Source organism: Alligator mississippiensis, chromosome 11, assembly GCF_030867095.1.
Source record: "Alligator mississippiensis isolate rAllMis1 chromosome 11, rAllMis1, whole genome shotgun sequence".
Classification (NCBI taxonomy): domain Eukaryota; kingdom Metazoa; phylum Chordata; order Crocodylia; family Alligatoridae; genus Alligator; species Alligator mississippiensis.
This window is the reverse complement of record NC_081834.1, coordinates 15,476,005-15,490,696: the sequence shown is the minus strand read 5'-3', so window position 1 is coordinate 15,490,696 and position 14,692 is coordinate 15,476,005. Positions and strand designations below refer to the sequence as shown.

The window sequence follows — 14,692 nt, the reverse complement described above, 5'->3', positions numbered from 1 at the left end:
TTGCCAAATCCATTTGGAGAGCTTTGAATCAATTCGGACCTTTTAATTGGCCCCCTGATTAGATTCGGATTTGGAGATTCGGCCACCGAATCGGGCCAAATCTCCTCCGAATCGAATCAGCACCCGAAGCTTCGTACAGCCCTACTAGCCAATATATCTCAGCCCTCCCCTGAGGTCATAATAACCTGCATGGGTAGTTTAAATCCTCTAAATAGGTCCAGATTAGGAAGGGGGAGGAGGGGCCAAGGTTAAATCAGAGTGAGTTAGTTAACTTCAACCTCACCATTACTTTTTCCGTAGTGCAGACACTAGTTTGCAGCTCCTATCTAGGGTTAACACTGAATAGTTATGTGGAGATAAAAAGTATTATCCTGAATCTAGACTAGTGCAATTGCTAACTCATTTTCATCATCTAGACATACCCACTCCTGATACTGCCAGCTATGGTGGTTTATGGCACGTCCCTGTCCAGCAAAAAACCGTATATCAACGGTAATGCATTACACAGAAGCGACTTGTAATCCTAGTGACCTGAACTGGATCTGAACAGTGCTCCTGTATTGCAGACTGTATCCCATTCCTACTTGTCAAAGACAATTAGGGTCCTGAATAACCATATTTCCCTTATTTAAAACAAATACAATATCTGTGAATAGTCTCAAAAGCGTACAACAATGAAACACATTTCCACAGAGAACAATGCTGATTACCACTCCAGTCATTCATAAGAACCACTCCAAAAATGTGGTCATCAGCCTTGGCGATTGGAATAGGCTCCCCCAGCTTGTTCCCTGGGCCTACGAAGAATGCCTGAAATTGAAAAGAAACATTTCAACCAGGTGGAGTTTTGACAATAAAGACTTTACTAAGAAGAGACATACCCACCCAGTGCAAGAAGCCATATGGAGGATGATTGCAGGCAAGACACTTAGGGTCGGATGCAGTGTTGTTTGTTTTCCTTCTTAAATTGAATAGACATTTCTGAATGTAATTAGCACAAAGACTATGGCTTTCCTCCCTAGCCCCTGAGTGGATGGGACTGAACCACATGCATCGCAGCTAAGCTAATAAGAATCAGTCACTGATTTAGGAACAACCCACCGAGAAGCAGAGGATTCCAGTTAACTCCCAGGACACACATATTTTCCAAGTAAGTGACACACTTTTTTCTGGCTTGTCACAACGGGCAAGGTAATTTTTAAGTAACCAATCAGGGGATCCTGACAATGGGACACCTAACTTGGCTGGAGCCGATCAGAGCTAAAGAGAAAGAAAGAAAAGAGACCCAGCAATCAAATAAGCTAGACCATGAGGTGGGGATGTGCTGTCCCTTTTTCCAACATCCAGATCTTCTGAGCAATTGTGACAGCCGCCTGCCAGAGATCTCAAACACAGGCTCTACTAAGTGTGGATAAGGCTCTTTTTAAAAAAAAAAATTGCTTCCCATTAGCTTAAGCCTGCTTCTGATGAAGCCAAAGGTAAAACTCCCACTGCAAAGAGATTAGGCCAGTGCTCAGCATTTATACAACAGTTTTATGCCTCTGATTTGCTGTGCCTGCAGTATTAAAATTGTTAGTTCACTTTCAGTAAATGTTTTCTTATTAATTTCATGTTCCCAGTATTTTTTGGCTGAGTAACCAGCATAATCATTCAGACTACTAATACAGAGTACATACTACTAATAATATTACAGAGAAAGAGCTACCCAAATCCCCTGCAGTCACCCGCCACAATACCAAAAGAAACCCCCCTGTGACTGCACACACCTGGTACTCACCTACTACCCCAGACTTGAGCTGATTAGAGGAATCATCAGACAGTTACAGCCTCTACTCAGCAAAAATCAGACCTTAAGAAAAATATCCCCAGCCTCTCTGCTCCTGCCTTTTAAACACCCCTTAGCTTTGCCTAACTGATCATCAGAAGCAAATTCTTGCTCAACAGACATCAAATGCGACAGCCTTATCTTAACAACAGATGCTTAACCTGTAATATATCTCCACTGGTACAACTATCAATGCCCCCCCCCCCCCCCAAATAAAAGATCTAATATAAGATATCATCTCTACTTTGAGTCCTGATTGCCTTTTCCTCTAGGCCAATATGGCTACAACCTGGATACCCCCTCCACAACAAACCCATCAGAATCCATCCTATGCACATCTTTCCCAAAATGTGATATATTTGATCCAATGCACCAAATGACCTCATGATAGTTATGTGGGTGAAACTAAACAGCAACTATGCACCAGAATGAACTCTCACAGAAAAACATGGAAAGGACAAATGCACACAAATATCAATAGCACATTTTTCACAGAACAACCACTCCCTTTCTGATCTCACAATCCTCATACTCAAGGGAAATCTGCCAAACACCTTTAAAAGGCAAATTTGGGAACAAAAATTCATAAGTTGGCTGCATACCTGGAACCAAAGACTGAACACTGACACTGACTTCATAGCACGTTGTAATCTACCCGATTCCTGAAATTCCTGTAATCCACCTGATTCCTGAAACGCTTCCTTCACACTACAGATGATAATGACCCTCCTTGGTTTTTTGACAGGTCTTGATTTCCAGTAATCAAATCTTTTCTTCAGTTAATTGTTTGTCTGCTACCCCAGGGAATTTCTTGTCTCTCTGATTTCACAGCTCTACCCACTGTCCTTAATCACTGCTGTGTAGGCTTCCTTCAGATTGGATGAAAAACATCTTGCATTCGGAAGCTTGCCTAACTTTATCCCATCCATGCAGTTGGTCCGATAAAAGATATCACCCCAAAACAATTCTAGCCTCTTGTATACGTACTGGACCATCACAGCTACAACATCCTTCCGACATTACCAATAGTATAGAAATACTGCGGTATAGACATAATGCACTCTCTCGTACACCCGATTGCAAAGCATCTGCTTCTTCTACAACAGTGTTTCTCTACCTTTTTAGGCTCAAGGAAAGCTGCCTTAGACTTGAGGTACCCCTTGAAAAATACTAGCTCTTAGTTTTCACTTGTTCTTTGACTAAGGAGAACGCACAGCCAGGTTGCACTGTCACAGCATCACCCTTGGTATCTATTAAAGTATTCAGGCTGCGGCATTATGGTGAGTAAACATGGGGTGGTTGTATCTGTAGGATGTATTTATTGTTGTTTTGATTGATAGCATTTATTGGTGTTTTTTGGTTTGGGGGGTGGCAGGCTAAAAACACCAGAAAAAGGCTGCCCATAAGGTTAAGGATGGCAGCAAACATAATCCTGCTTCTCCCCCACCCTGCAGACACACAAACAATTCCAGTTCATTCCCAGAACTCCGATTTTACCTCTTATTTAAACTACGGCTGCCACAGTGCGGAGCAGAAGCTGGTGCATTAACAATGTGATCAAGTCTTCTTGGACAGAGGGGGGCTGTTCCTGTAACAGAGCCTGATGCAATGAACTCCGAGGCCTGCTCAGGCTCCAGCATTTCTGCTTACATGCTATTGTGTTATCAGCTCCAGCTGTGGGAAAAGCCTTAGGCTGAGAGAAAATGAAGCTCGGGATGAATTTTGGACAAAAGTCTTAATAAAATCCTCCTCGCAGCCAGACCCAATACAATGGCCCCTATTTTACAAACCCATTGCACCAGAATGACCTCAGTCTAGTGCAGCTCCCAGCTGTCACTCAGAACATTTTCTGTAAAGCTGCCTGAGTTGCAACGGGACCCCAGACCAAACAGAAGTTCACCGTTTGTTCCAGAAAGGAGGAAAATCTAGCTGTGGGCTGGGAGCCTGCAGCCAGGTTCCCATAGCAATGGCCACCTCGGCTAGTGCTGGTGCTCACTGGTTTCAAAATGGGAGGAGGAAAGGCAGTGGAGGGAGCTCATTCTTGGGGCTCTCCAGCTGGTGCTGAAGGGTGGGGTGGGTGAGTTGGAGCCCCCCATATACTCCAACACACTCGCCCCACCACCCAGGAGGGGCTGAAAAATAACCCCCAGACAGAACCCCCTCTGTTCCCTTTCCCCCCTACCCAGTCTGAAAACAGCAACAGGCTGGGAGCTCTGCAGACACAAGTTACAGAAGATACTACACTTTGAAATGTCTTTATCTGATACCTCATGCAATGAGGGGTCATATTTTCACCTGATCGGCCATTTTTGAAGCTGTCTGAAGCTGTGCACTTGTGTTTGGTCACGGCTATAGATTGCTTTCTGTGGCCAGATCAGGTAAAAATTGTCGTTAGTGTCTGCACCCTAAAAGCCTAGAATTGCTTTCTTTCTCCTGTAACCCTTAGGCAGGGAAGATCTCCCCTCTGGAATAAATTCTAGAGCAGGCAATATACTGATTTGAAGGAGGCACCTTGAGAATAGTATAGACGAGCAATGCCCAACCCCCAGCCTGCAGACCAGATGTGGCCTGCAGGGCTCCCCGATGGGTCTGGAATGTGGTAGTGGGGGAGCAGCGACAGCGTTAATTGCCACTCCCCTGCTGCCAAATCTGCAAGCCAGATGATGTGGCCCGGCACACTAGATTGCACTGGCATGTAGCCAGATCCAGGCATGTGGAGTCAGACTAGTGTGTGGGGGGCCAAGCCATGGCTGGATCATACTTCTGCAAGTAGATCAAGGCCACAGACCAGACCCATGCCACTCATCTGGCCTGCTGAGCCAGATAGATTGAGCACAGATTGTATCCATGGTGTTATGCTAGCTGTTAAAACAGTGGTTCTCAAAAAGTTTAGATTCAAGGCACCCCTCCTTAGACTTGTCAAACACTAGAGCTCTTCATTTTCACTTATTTTTTTGACTGCAGAAAACTAATAGAGCACTTTTCTTATTGCAAAAAAATCAAACAGACTGAACCAGGTTAGAGTTTTTGACACTATGGATTTCCATTTGAAATCTCTGGGTGTATCTTGTGACTCACCTTTGCACAACTAGCAGTGCTAATATTGTGTGGCAGCTCAGAGCACCCCTGAAACAATTTCAAGGCATGGGCCCCTGGCTGAGAATCACTCTCCTAAAACAAGTTGAATGTTTGTTCTCTATTAAAGGAAGGTAAGGGGAGGGAATGAGTAGTAAAATAAAATAAATGCATCCTACCATTTCTAACTCAAGGTCCAAACGTTTGCAAGCACCAAACACTGGAGGTTTAGCTGTGGTTCAGACAAAGAAAAGCACATTAGGAAGAAAAAAGCAACGCAATGAAGGTAGACAAGACCACAATGTATACTGGAATATGGGTGCTGTTCACTCTGGAGAAGAAAAGCACATTTCCAGGGTGTGCAGAGGAACTCACCATCATCTGGGCGTGTCTGTCCTAATGGTCTGTGGATTGGTGTCCCAGACACCACAACTGAAGAAGCTCGCCCATGGTAGCCAACAGGTAAATGCAACCTTGTTAAAGAGACATGTTGGTTGTGTGATAAGTGCTGTATTATCACCCCCAGAAAAGCAATGCTCTATGAAAGCACCGAGTTCTTTTTAAGAACTTACTAAAGCTTAATGTTGTCTAAGTTCACGGGGAACCATTTTCCCACCTTTTCAGGGATCTCAGCTTTTTATCACAACTGAAACTTTGGTTTCTGGTGACAGGCGAAGAACCAGTTCTTGGATAAAACTGCCCCTGACTTGCAACTGAACCCCTCCAGTTACCCCATTTGCTACAATTAAACACAACTCAGAGATCGCGGGGAGTGGGGCAGATGGAGTCGCACTCCTTTGTGGGGCTCTGTTAATATATATTAGCTGAAGGTGGTTATTTTCCTGCAAGCCTAGACAGGCCCCTTCAAAATGTGCAAATGTTGTCTGAGAAAACAAATAACTAAACTACCAACCAGTTAGGGTTCAAAGCATTCTCCTTCCCTCTGAACATGATCCCAACATTCATGGCATGGTGCAGTGAAGAATAGAAGTCAGTGTAATCTCCTGGAAAAGGACAAAAACTGATCAACTGTATGAAAGACGTGGGGCTAAGAGTACACATTTTCACCATGAAAAGGAGGGGGAAGGGGACAGAGAGAAAGACAGATTGACAGAGCAGTTTTGAAAGGAAAAAAAAAAATTTAAGAACAGCATCTGATTACTGATGTTCATTGCATAAAAGGGGCAGATGGATAACTATGCACGGACTATAAAACGTATGCAATATTGGGTTTTTTCAACCTCAGTGCAGAAAGGGAAAAAATAATGAGCCGCATGTTGATCTGTTAGCTACAAATTCATGAACAAAGAATCCTCTTTTGGTGTGTGTTGTTTTGTTTTCTTACAGGTTATCCGTTTGCCATTGTGCGGATGCTATGGGAAACGCTGCCTGCTAACAGAGGAAGTGGTTTCATACACAGTACATTTGCTGCCCTCTGCTGTTCTGTCTAAGAAACAATTACCAACCATGTCGGTTAACTTGGCCCATGCCTGTTGCCCCAGAAAAACTCACAATGGGTTCAGTGGGATTGAAAGTGTCTTGGGTTATATAACAGGCATCCCGTGTCCATCTCTTGCTTAAAATGCTGACCCTCAAGTGCCTCAGTTAGTGACAGAAGATGGCATGGACCATTATCGTGATTTATTCCAGGTTTTTTACATGAGGTTTTACATAAAGCTTCAGTTTCTAGAGCCAGGTAATTACAAAGAAGAGTTTGAAAATGTGACCTGAGTGTACTTTCCTGCTCAAATATAAGACGGCAAATGAAAGAGAACCCAACATTTATTTTCTTTAAACATCACGTTGTTGAGTCAGCTGCCGGCTTTTTGTTTTTCGGTGCCTGATGTTTGAACACTTGGGGCTGGCAATGCCAGGAAGGGTTTGCACATCCCAGTGGCAGAGACTGTCTCTCAAATTCAACTGGCCACAGGTGTAAAAGAAGGCCACGTTCACAGTATTTCCTCTTTGTTTGTATATGCAGTTATGAGCACAGGTAAAATTGGCCTCTATACCTCATTAAAGAAAGACTTTCCCACCTTCACATACCAGTGACAGCTAGTTTCAACAAGTGGAAAGGCGTACTCTGCTGATTTCCATCTTGTCTTGTTCTAAGAGGTTGTCACCAACGGAGTAAACCGAGAACTGTAAATACCCAGTATTTAGGATCTGCACATCCAGGATATCCAGGAATTATCTTGCAACCGTAATACAAAGTGCTGCCCGGTGCTCGCTCTTACAGCAAGTGCAGCCCCTGTCCAACCTGAGGTTACATCTAAACAGCTCAGTCTAGCCATAAATAATTTGCAGTTATATGGCACTGCATGTTATGGTCAAGATGAGCATCTGGCTAAAGAAACGTGCTTTGAGATGATGTGGTCATAAACAGAATGTTTCAAAAAGTTGCTTTTTCATTAGAAAATGCTGACGTTAAAATTGAGACTTTTTGTAGTAATGTATCACTTTTCATGAAACTTTTGTCTGGAAGGTTTCTCAGGTTCAGACCAAATTTCTTCTTTGTCAAAAAGAGAGAGAAATCCCAGAATAGCCAACAGCTGAGTGCCAAGATGACTCATTTCATTCTGTTCAGGGACTTGAGTAAGGGTCTTCCATGTCATCCCAGGTTACCAACCTAATCCTCCGGCTGTTCTGCAATCTCTTTCCAAAGCAACGAGAGTCTCAATTCTGTCCTGATGTGGAAGGTGTTTGAAATGTCAACATTTTCCACAGGTTGGGAGAATTATTTTCTGCTTGGTTTTAATCATACAGCCATTTGGTGATACAATTGTGTCTTCAGAGATAAAGTGACACTAAGGAAACTTAATTTAATAAAAAATGCACCAAAGGCCTTACATTGGTATTAAAACTTGCCCACACATTTTATTGACCATTGGAAATGCCACCTGCAATTAGCCATGTGTAAAATCTCCTGTAAACTGATAGAAAATCTCTGCCACAGACACAATGTCCTCATCCTGAACATATGGGACATGCAGAGCAAAGTAGAGTCTCTCCCAGTTCATGCCACTTACCGATTTCAGCTGGCAGATGCATTATGGCGGAGGCTTGAGGTACAAATGCTCTGGAAATACAAAGAAAGACTTCAGCAAATGGGTGCTGAGTACTTGGGGGCCCAAGGGCTCTGGTCCCCCTTGGACAGGGGGGCTGTCACATGAAATGTGTAAAACTTTCCATATGCCCATCATCTTAGGTCCCCCCCATTGCAAAAATAAAAGTTGGCACCTATGCTTCAGCACTTAAAATTTAGCTCTCCTCCTGTTTTGGTTTGGAGGCATATATGCTGCTAAGACATTCAGTCTCTCTGTGCTAACTCTCTTCTTGCTTCTGCTCTTTGCTATAATGCTGAGCTAATTCATAGGGCATAAAATAGCGGCACAGAATATGCAGGTCCTATTACAATGATGCAATTAGCTGACTCTAAGGCGCTGTTGTTAAGAGGTAGATCGGAGCATACAGGAACCGCTGAAGGTTTGGGAGAGCTCATTTTTTTCTTGTACCAGTGCATCAAAATGGGTCTATTGCAGTGCACTGGCAGTGATGTGTATGTGTTGTCACTGCCCTTTGCTGGTTGGAAGGTTTACGATTAGGATTAGGTTTAGCATTAGGATTAGGTTTAGCATTATGTTCCCATCTAAGAGAAGGCCTGGCAGAGCAAGATCCACAAGCTGCCGTGTGTTGCTGCAATGTCAAGTGTTGCAGTGGCTAACTTTTCACCACCCATCTCCCAAAATGGGATCCCAAGCCCTGAGTTAGATGCATAGCTTTCCCAAGGCATTGTTTGAAGCTTTGGGCTTCAGATTGGGATTCATAGCAGGCAGCAGGCTGAGTGGGAAGCTCCTAGAGCTAGAGCATGGAAAATGGTGAAGAGGAGCATATTCTAAATCCATCATCTTGGGGCACATAAATGCCTAAATATTTGCTGAAAGGAAGTATCAATGTTAGATCAGGATTCACAGCTCAGCTCTCTCCTCTGGGCTTAGGCACCTAGACTGTCAGAAGGGAAGCAAAGATGGTCCTGCCTCTGAAAAGACAGGTGGTCATGACGGTACTTCCACTTTGCCAAAAAGAGGAGGGAGATGAAAACTCAAGATGCCTCGGGCCAGGAAGAAGCAGCGAGAGGGAGCACTGGGAGCAGGGAGTGCTGCAGGCAGCGGTTAGTGCACTCAGCTGGGTCCCAGTCTGCTCTGAGGACTGGAGACATGGAGATAATGTATAAATAAGCCCTTGGGGCAGGACACCCTTCTCCCAGGGGAGTGCCGTAATCCTTGGGAACTAACTCACACTCCCTCTCGCAGCAGCACCCTGGCTCAATGAATCTTGAACTCTTTTTTGCGGGCGTCCACAGGAAGGGTGGAGACTGGCTCCCTCGGAGGGGCACACACCCAGGTGGTTAGACTTCTCCGGGAGGTGAGGCATGGGTTTGAATGTCCTCAGGCTGAAGAGGGCACTCGAACCCAGGCCTTCAAAGCCCAGGTGCTCCCAACCACTCAGCTGTAGGAAAAAGGAGGGGAAACCCATAGCCGTATTTTTAATTAATGTGCTGGCAGTCGCTGTATTTTGGGCAGAGCCCAGTGCTGTTGGAGGGTCAGGTGTGCCTAGAACGTGCTGGAAGTGTCTTGGCCCTTACAGAGGACGGGCTGCTTTAAAGGCTTGTGATCAGGCTGACGGGAACAGCGCAGCATGGCAACAGCCCTGGGCATGGTACCTCGTGGTCTTTACGGCTGAAAACATAAGTCTATAAAATCCATGGATGCCCAAAAGGGTCAGGAGGGAATTTTGAGAGTTGTTCTCGTGGGTTTGGAGGCCTAAATTCCACCCAAGTCCCACATTAGGTGCCTAGCTCCTACTGTGGCTCTGACTCTCAAAGCAATAGTATAAATACTGCTGCCAGCTTTAAAGCTGATGGGGCTCCTCTTAGCGCACACATTCAGGTAGCCTGGTTTTCTGAGCCCTGAAGAGCTGGGCCCCTCAGGCCTATGAGGGGTTTTATGGGACTATATTGATGTCTCTAGAAATGCAGCCTGCCATGGTCTCCGTACAGTGAGGAATTCTCCTGAAAATGTACCTCTCTGCACAATAGCATTTTGTACCTTCCGAGTCGATGAAAAGTCTTGACAGCTGCACAGCAACCAGGCTACGAGCTCAGTTAAACAGTTTTGCAAGCCCACGTTTAATTGAAATATCAAGGGAAGGAGAGACAACAGGAACAGCAGTGACAGTCAGCTGCCAGAGGGAATCAGCCACACTTCCCCGCAGTACAGGGCTCTCTGCCAGCGAGGCCAGCCCCGCTTCTCAGGCGACAGGCTGCCTGGTGCTGTTCACCGCTCGCACTCGCGGCACAGTGCAAGTAGTTCCCGAGCCCGGGCAAGAAGAGCTAACACTCTGCTCCTCTCGTTCAGCCTTCAGACAGCTGGAGCCAAGTCCAAGTGCTGCTTTGTACATATGAGGACATACCATGCAAGTCAGCCGGGAGTCCCTTCCAGCTCCCACATTCCTCACCTTTTTCGTAGCTCTGAGTCGTCTCTGAGCACTGGCTCCCGGGCTGACAGGAGCTTTTGGAGAAAGGCTCTAGCTTCCTTCCACGCCTCGCAGCCCAACCCCATGAAGTCGTTAAGCGTTGGCTAAAACACAGTATAAAGGTAGAGAGGCACATGAAAGGCAGCAGGCTTGCCCTACCCTCCATACACAGCAAAAGCCTGATGTGACTGGTGTTCAGTAACTAATTATGAAGTAAATGATAGGCAGCTGGGTGTCCTGAGACTTGAGCCTAGCGTGCTTCTGAGCAATGCTGGCTCGCTTCGCCTGGCCCCTTGTCTGCGCCACCACTCATCTCAGCTCAGGTGCTGGGGCAGGCACCATCCTGTGGTCACACCGAGCCCGGCACGCTGGAGTTCGGGACTGCAACTAGGGCTCCTCTACAGCAAACCAAACCAATGACGAAATAACAGTGACTGCTTCTTACATTTCCACGAAAGCTTTTGGTTTCAAGACACCAGTGTGGGCATATGTGCACAGCATATATACTGTCTCAGACTGCAAGGCCTACATGCCAGTTAAATTCCACAAATCACTGCTGTTCCTTCATCATGAAGAATTAGGGCCTGTCTGTATTGCTTCTGGGCCAGGCCAGGGAGTCCTATTGTGAAGCATGCCCTGTCCAATCGCTCCTGATCTAAGCCTGCTAGATCCTGAAATGAGATGCTGCAGCCACCTTCAAGGGGTCCTGAATGAGTGCCAAGTGCCACTGCTACTCTCACCATCTCAGGTGTGATCACTGGCACGCGATCAGGGCTCTAAAGCACTACGTGGGCTCGTTTCTGTGATTTGGTACGTGCAGAACAGGAGCAAACAGGCATGAGGTACTTCACAGCACACAAGTGCTGGGATTTTGGGGGTTTGACCACAGCTCTACAGCAGGGAGCTGAGCAGGCCAGGGGTTGGCAGCTAGAGACTGGGACTTGGCACCTCAAATTCTTGGGGCAAGCTGCAGGGTCTGTCAAGTGTGCCCGAGAGCCATAGACCGCAGGAGCTCCCGCAGCTGCACTTTGAGATGGATATTGTCATCCTCGTCTTTGCTGCCATGAAACGAAGGCCCATCCATCTCACAGACCAGCTGCAGGGGCTGAGGAGTTTGCAGCTTGGGAAGAATTCAGAAAAATCTTGGGTTTCAGTCTGATTCAGACTGATATCAGGCAGAAGAAATTCTCCTGCAAATCACAAAACCTGTTTTTTGGCTAGCCCTATTGTTGGGGTCCTGCTTCAGTCATGGCAAGACAAAAGGTTTTTCACAGCCTGCTCATGGTACACAGAGCCAATTTCGCAGGCATTTTATGGCAGTTCCACCCCTTGCTGCTGATTGGCCAAGAGGTAAAAACCGCATAATGAAACAGCAAATTCTGCAGAAATATATAAATTACCATATTGTTATAAATCTAAGTATTCAATTTAAATCTAAATCTTTGTATTACAGTAAGCATTTTTTGGGAGGGGTCAATTCTGTAGGAAATCGTGGTCAACACCTTTTTCTGCGGTGATCACAGAGATCGCTGTTCTTCGCAGTTTTCGCGAAAATCACAAATCTGCGATTTGTCTCTCACTATTGTGCAATGGGAAGCCAGCAAGAAAGCTTGCACTCATTAGGTCCTTCTAAGTTTTAATCATGGCTGCTCTTTGTTGGTGGGTGTACTCCTTAGTGACACAAGTAACACTTCAACAAAGCAGACTTCCCCCTGCCCCCTTCATCACATGCCGCTCCCTGCCTTCTGTATTTGAAGAGGAAAGGAAAGAGCTTTGCTGGACCTCACTAAATACCACATCCTCTAAAATCTGCTCCTATGGGACTGTAGAAGAATCACCTGAACAGATACATATATAAGCAATGGGCACACAAATAGTGAGCCCTGGGCACTGTAGATCCATGGCTTGTTGTGGGGTGGAGAGTTATTTGGGCTGGAGGGCCACTTAAGGTGTTTTGGTGAGCTGTTGAGGGTGGGGTGCTTGGCCCCCCCATCACAGTTGTTTGCACTGGCATGGGGGAGGGGAGGGGGAAGGCAGGGGGAACAGAGTGATGCCAGTTGATCCCATCCAGCCCCAGGCCCATCTGGATGGAGTGGGCAGGTGCTGGATGGAGCGGGCGGGAGGGGTCTTCATGGAGACTGGCCCAGGACCTCTGCAGGCAGGGTGCGTGCGCTTGGTTGGGCGGATAGGATAGGGCTGCAGGCAGGCGGGGAGGGTGTCTGGGAGTGGGACAGACCAGCAGGCAGGGCTGGGATCATGGGGCAGTGATCGCATGGGGCTGGGGCCTGGGGCAGAATCGTGATCTGCTCCCTGTACGTCCCTGCGACAGGCGCCAGCGTCACAGGTAGCAGTCGGCCTCTGCCTGCAGAATTAGGGCCCGTCGCAGGGACACATGGGGGATAGATCACCCCCAAGCCCCAGGCCCTGTGCTGTCACTGCCCTTTGATCCCAGCCTGCCCACCTGTCCCACTCCCAGACACTGCTCCCCACCTGCCCACAGCCCATGGGGGTCCCAGGCCAGTATTTATGGAGACATCACTTGCTCCCCCACCCACTCCATCTGGCACCTGCAGCGGTGGGTCTGGGGTGGGCAGGCCGGGGTGGCTGGACAGTGGGGCCAGGTCCAGTGGCAGCCGACACTAAAAGTGGCAGATGGAAGTGAGGGGGCAGACTGAGCCACTGCTGCGGGGGCTGCCAGGATGCTGAGTCCTGGTGGGAGCTATTGTGGGATAGGGATGGGCTGTGCTTCATGCCAGGAGGCACCTCCGCACCCTGGGGTGGTGGGACCAGCTGCACACACCAATGCCCAGGCTGCCCCCTGTGCCTGGGCTGGGCAGGGCCAAGGGACCCAATGTGGACCAGACAGAATCACTTGGTGGGCTGGATCCGGCTTATGAGCTGTATTTTGCCCATCTCTAATCTACAGCATGCCAGAACATCTTCCCTATGTCTAGGGAAGAACCTGTATACCAGCTTACAGTACAATATCTCTCTTTCATTTACTTTGTCATTTATGTCATCCCACAGGCAGTTACAAGAGCAGATGCTGAGCTCCAAAACCATGTTCTCATTTACCTCGAGGTAACTTGTCCATAAGCCCATGCCCCAGCCTTCACCCAGTATCGCACTACTCCATGTTTAAGCCTGTGTAACTTCATTCAGCAGTTACTCTGATGTGAAGCTGGAACAACCCCAATACCCTATTCCGTGTTTCTGCTTGAAGGGTCACACTACAGCACTACAGACAAACCCAGGTCAGGTGCTGCAGCGTTCTTGATCTGAGCCCGAGTGCCTGCAAACTCACCTCTACAAAACCTGATGGAAGGGGGCAGTATCAAGAGGGACGATAAATACCTGGTCGAAGACATTATGATGCTTGGAAAGCACTGGTCCAGTGAACAGATGTTTAACAGCACTCAGATCCAATATCTGGTCTCCAATCGCCACCCCAATCCTGTGCCTTGGCTACAAGGGAAAGAAGAGTTTATACCTGTGCTCTCAAAAATCATCCACAGAGGGTGATGGGAGCAATGCATCACAGAGTCTAATCTAGTCAGGGGCTGAGGAGCCAAGCTGTTGGAGTGGTTAGTTATACCTTTGGTATGGTATGATTAACCAACAAACCAACAAACCTTTGGTATGGTATGATTAACCAACAAAACAAATTGCAGATTCCTCGCAGATTCTGAGAGCTGGAACGAGGCATCCCAATCCCAGAACCCTGAAGGGATGAGGTGGAAGTAAGACCAACATCTCCTGTCCCCTTCCTACATATCAGTGGTACCTTTACAGCTCCCATTACTCTAGTTAACCAAATGCCTGTCATTAGTTTCCCTCACTATACTCCTTTAAGATATGAAAGTGCCACTTTGAAGAACTGAGACATATGGGGGGCTCATCTAGAGGTCCCCCAGGATGTATGTAGAAAAGCTGGGATTGAACCAGTCTTAGGCTAGTGGTCTACCACTTGGGAAGGAGGAAGTGCTTGTGGAAGCTTCCCTCCCAGTGTGATTATTCCTCTCCATCCCAGGGAAACAGAATGGAAAGAGCCAAAACCAACCAGAAAACCTTGCTCGTTCCCTGCTGGTTTTGTAGGATCGACATAAACTACATACATTAACCAGATACAAGGCCAGGCCTACCAGTGTGCAGCACAGACTGTTACCCCTGCCACAGGGGAGCTGAAATCACAGACACTTTGGCTTGATCAAGGCAAGGTCCAGTGGCATGTTTAAATGAAATACAGCCATGTTAAAC

The 14,692-nt window shown here is 47.0% G+C and overlaps 1 protein-coding gene across 1 annotated transcript in view; it reads right to left on the bottom strand.

The window, feature by feature from the left end:
• FAH (fumarylacetoacetate hydrolase) overlaps positions 1-14,692 on the bottom strand; it is a 36,115-nt gene that overhangs the window by 19,595 nt on the left and 1,828 nt on the right. Inside the window, exons 2-8 of the mRNA XM_014605974.3 lie at positions 13,790-13,900; positions 10,418-10,539; positions 7,930-7,979; positions 5,814-5,904; positions 5,276-5,373; positions 5,080-5,132; positions 711-810 (exon numbers count right to left, since the gene is read on the bottom strand). Coding sequence (XP_014461460.1) covers positions 711-810; positions 5,080-5,132; positions 5,276-5,373; positions 5,814-5,904; positions 7,930-7,979; positions 10,418-10,539; positions 13,790-13,900 — 625 coding nt within the window. The remainder of the gene's footprint in view (positions 1-710; positions 811-5,079; positions 5,133-5,275; positions 5,374-5,813; positions 5,905-7,929; positions 7,980-10,417; positions 10,540-13,789; positions 13,901-14,692) is intronic.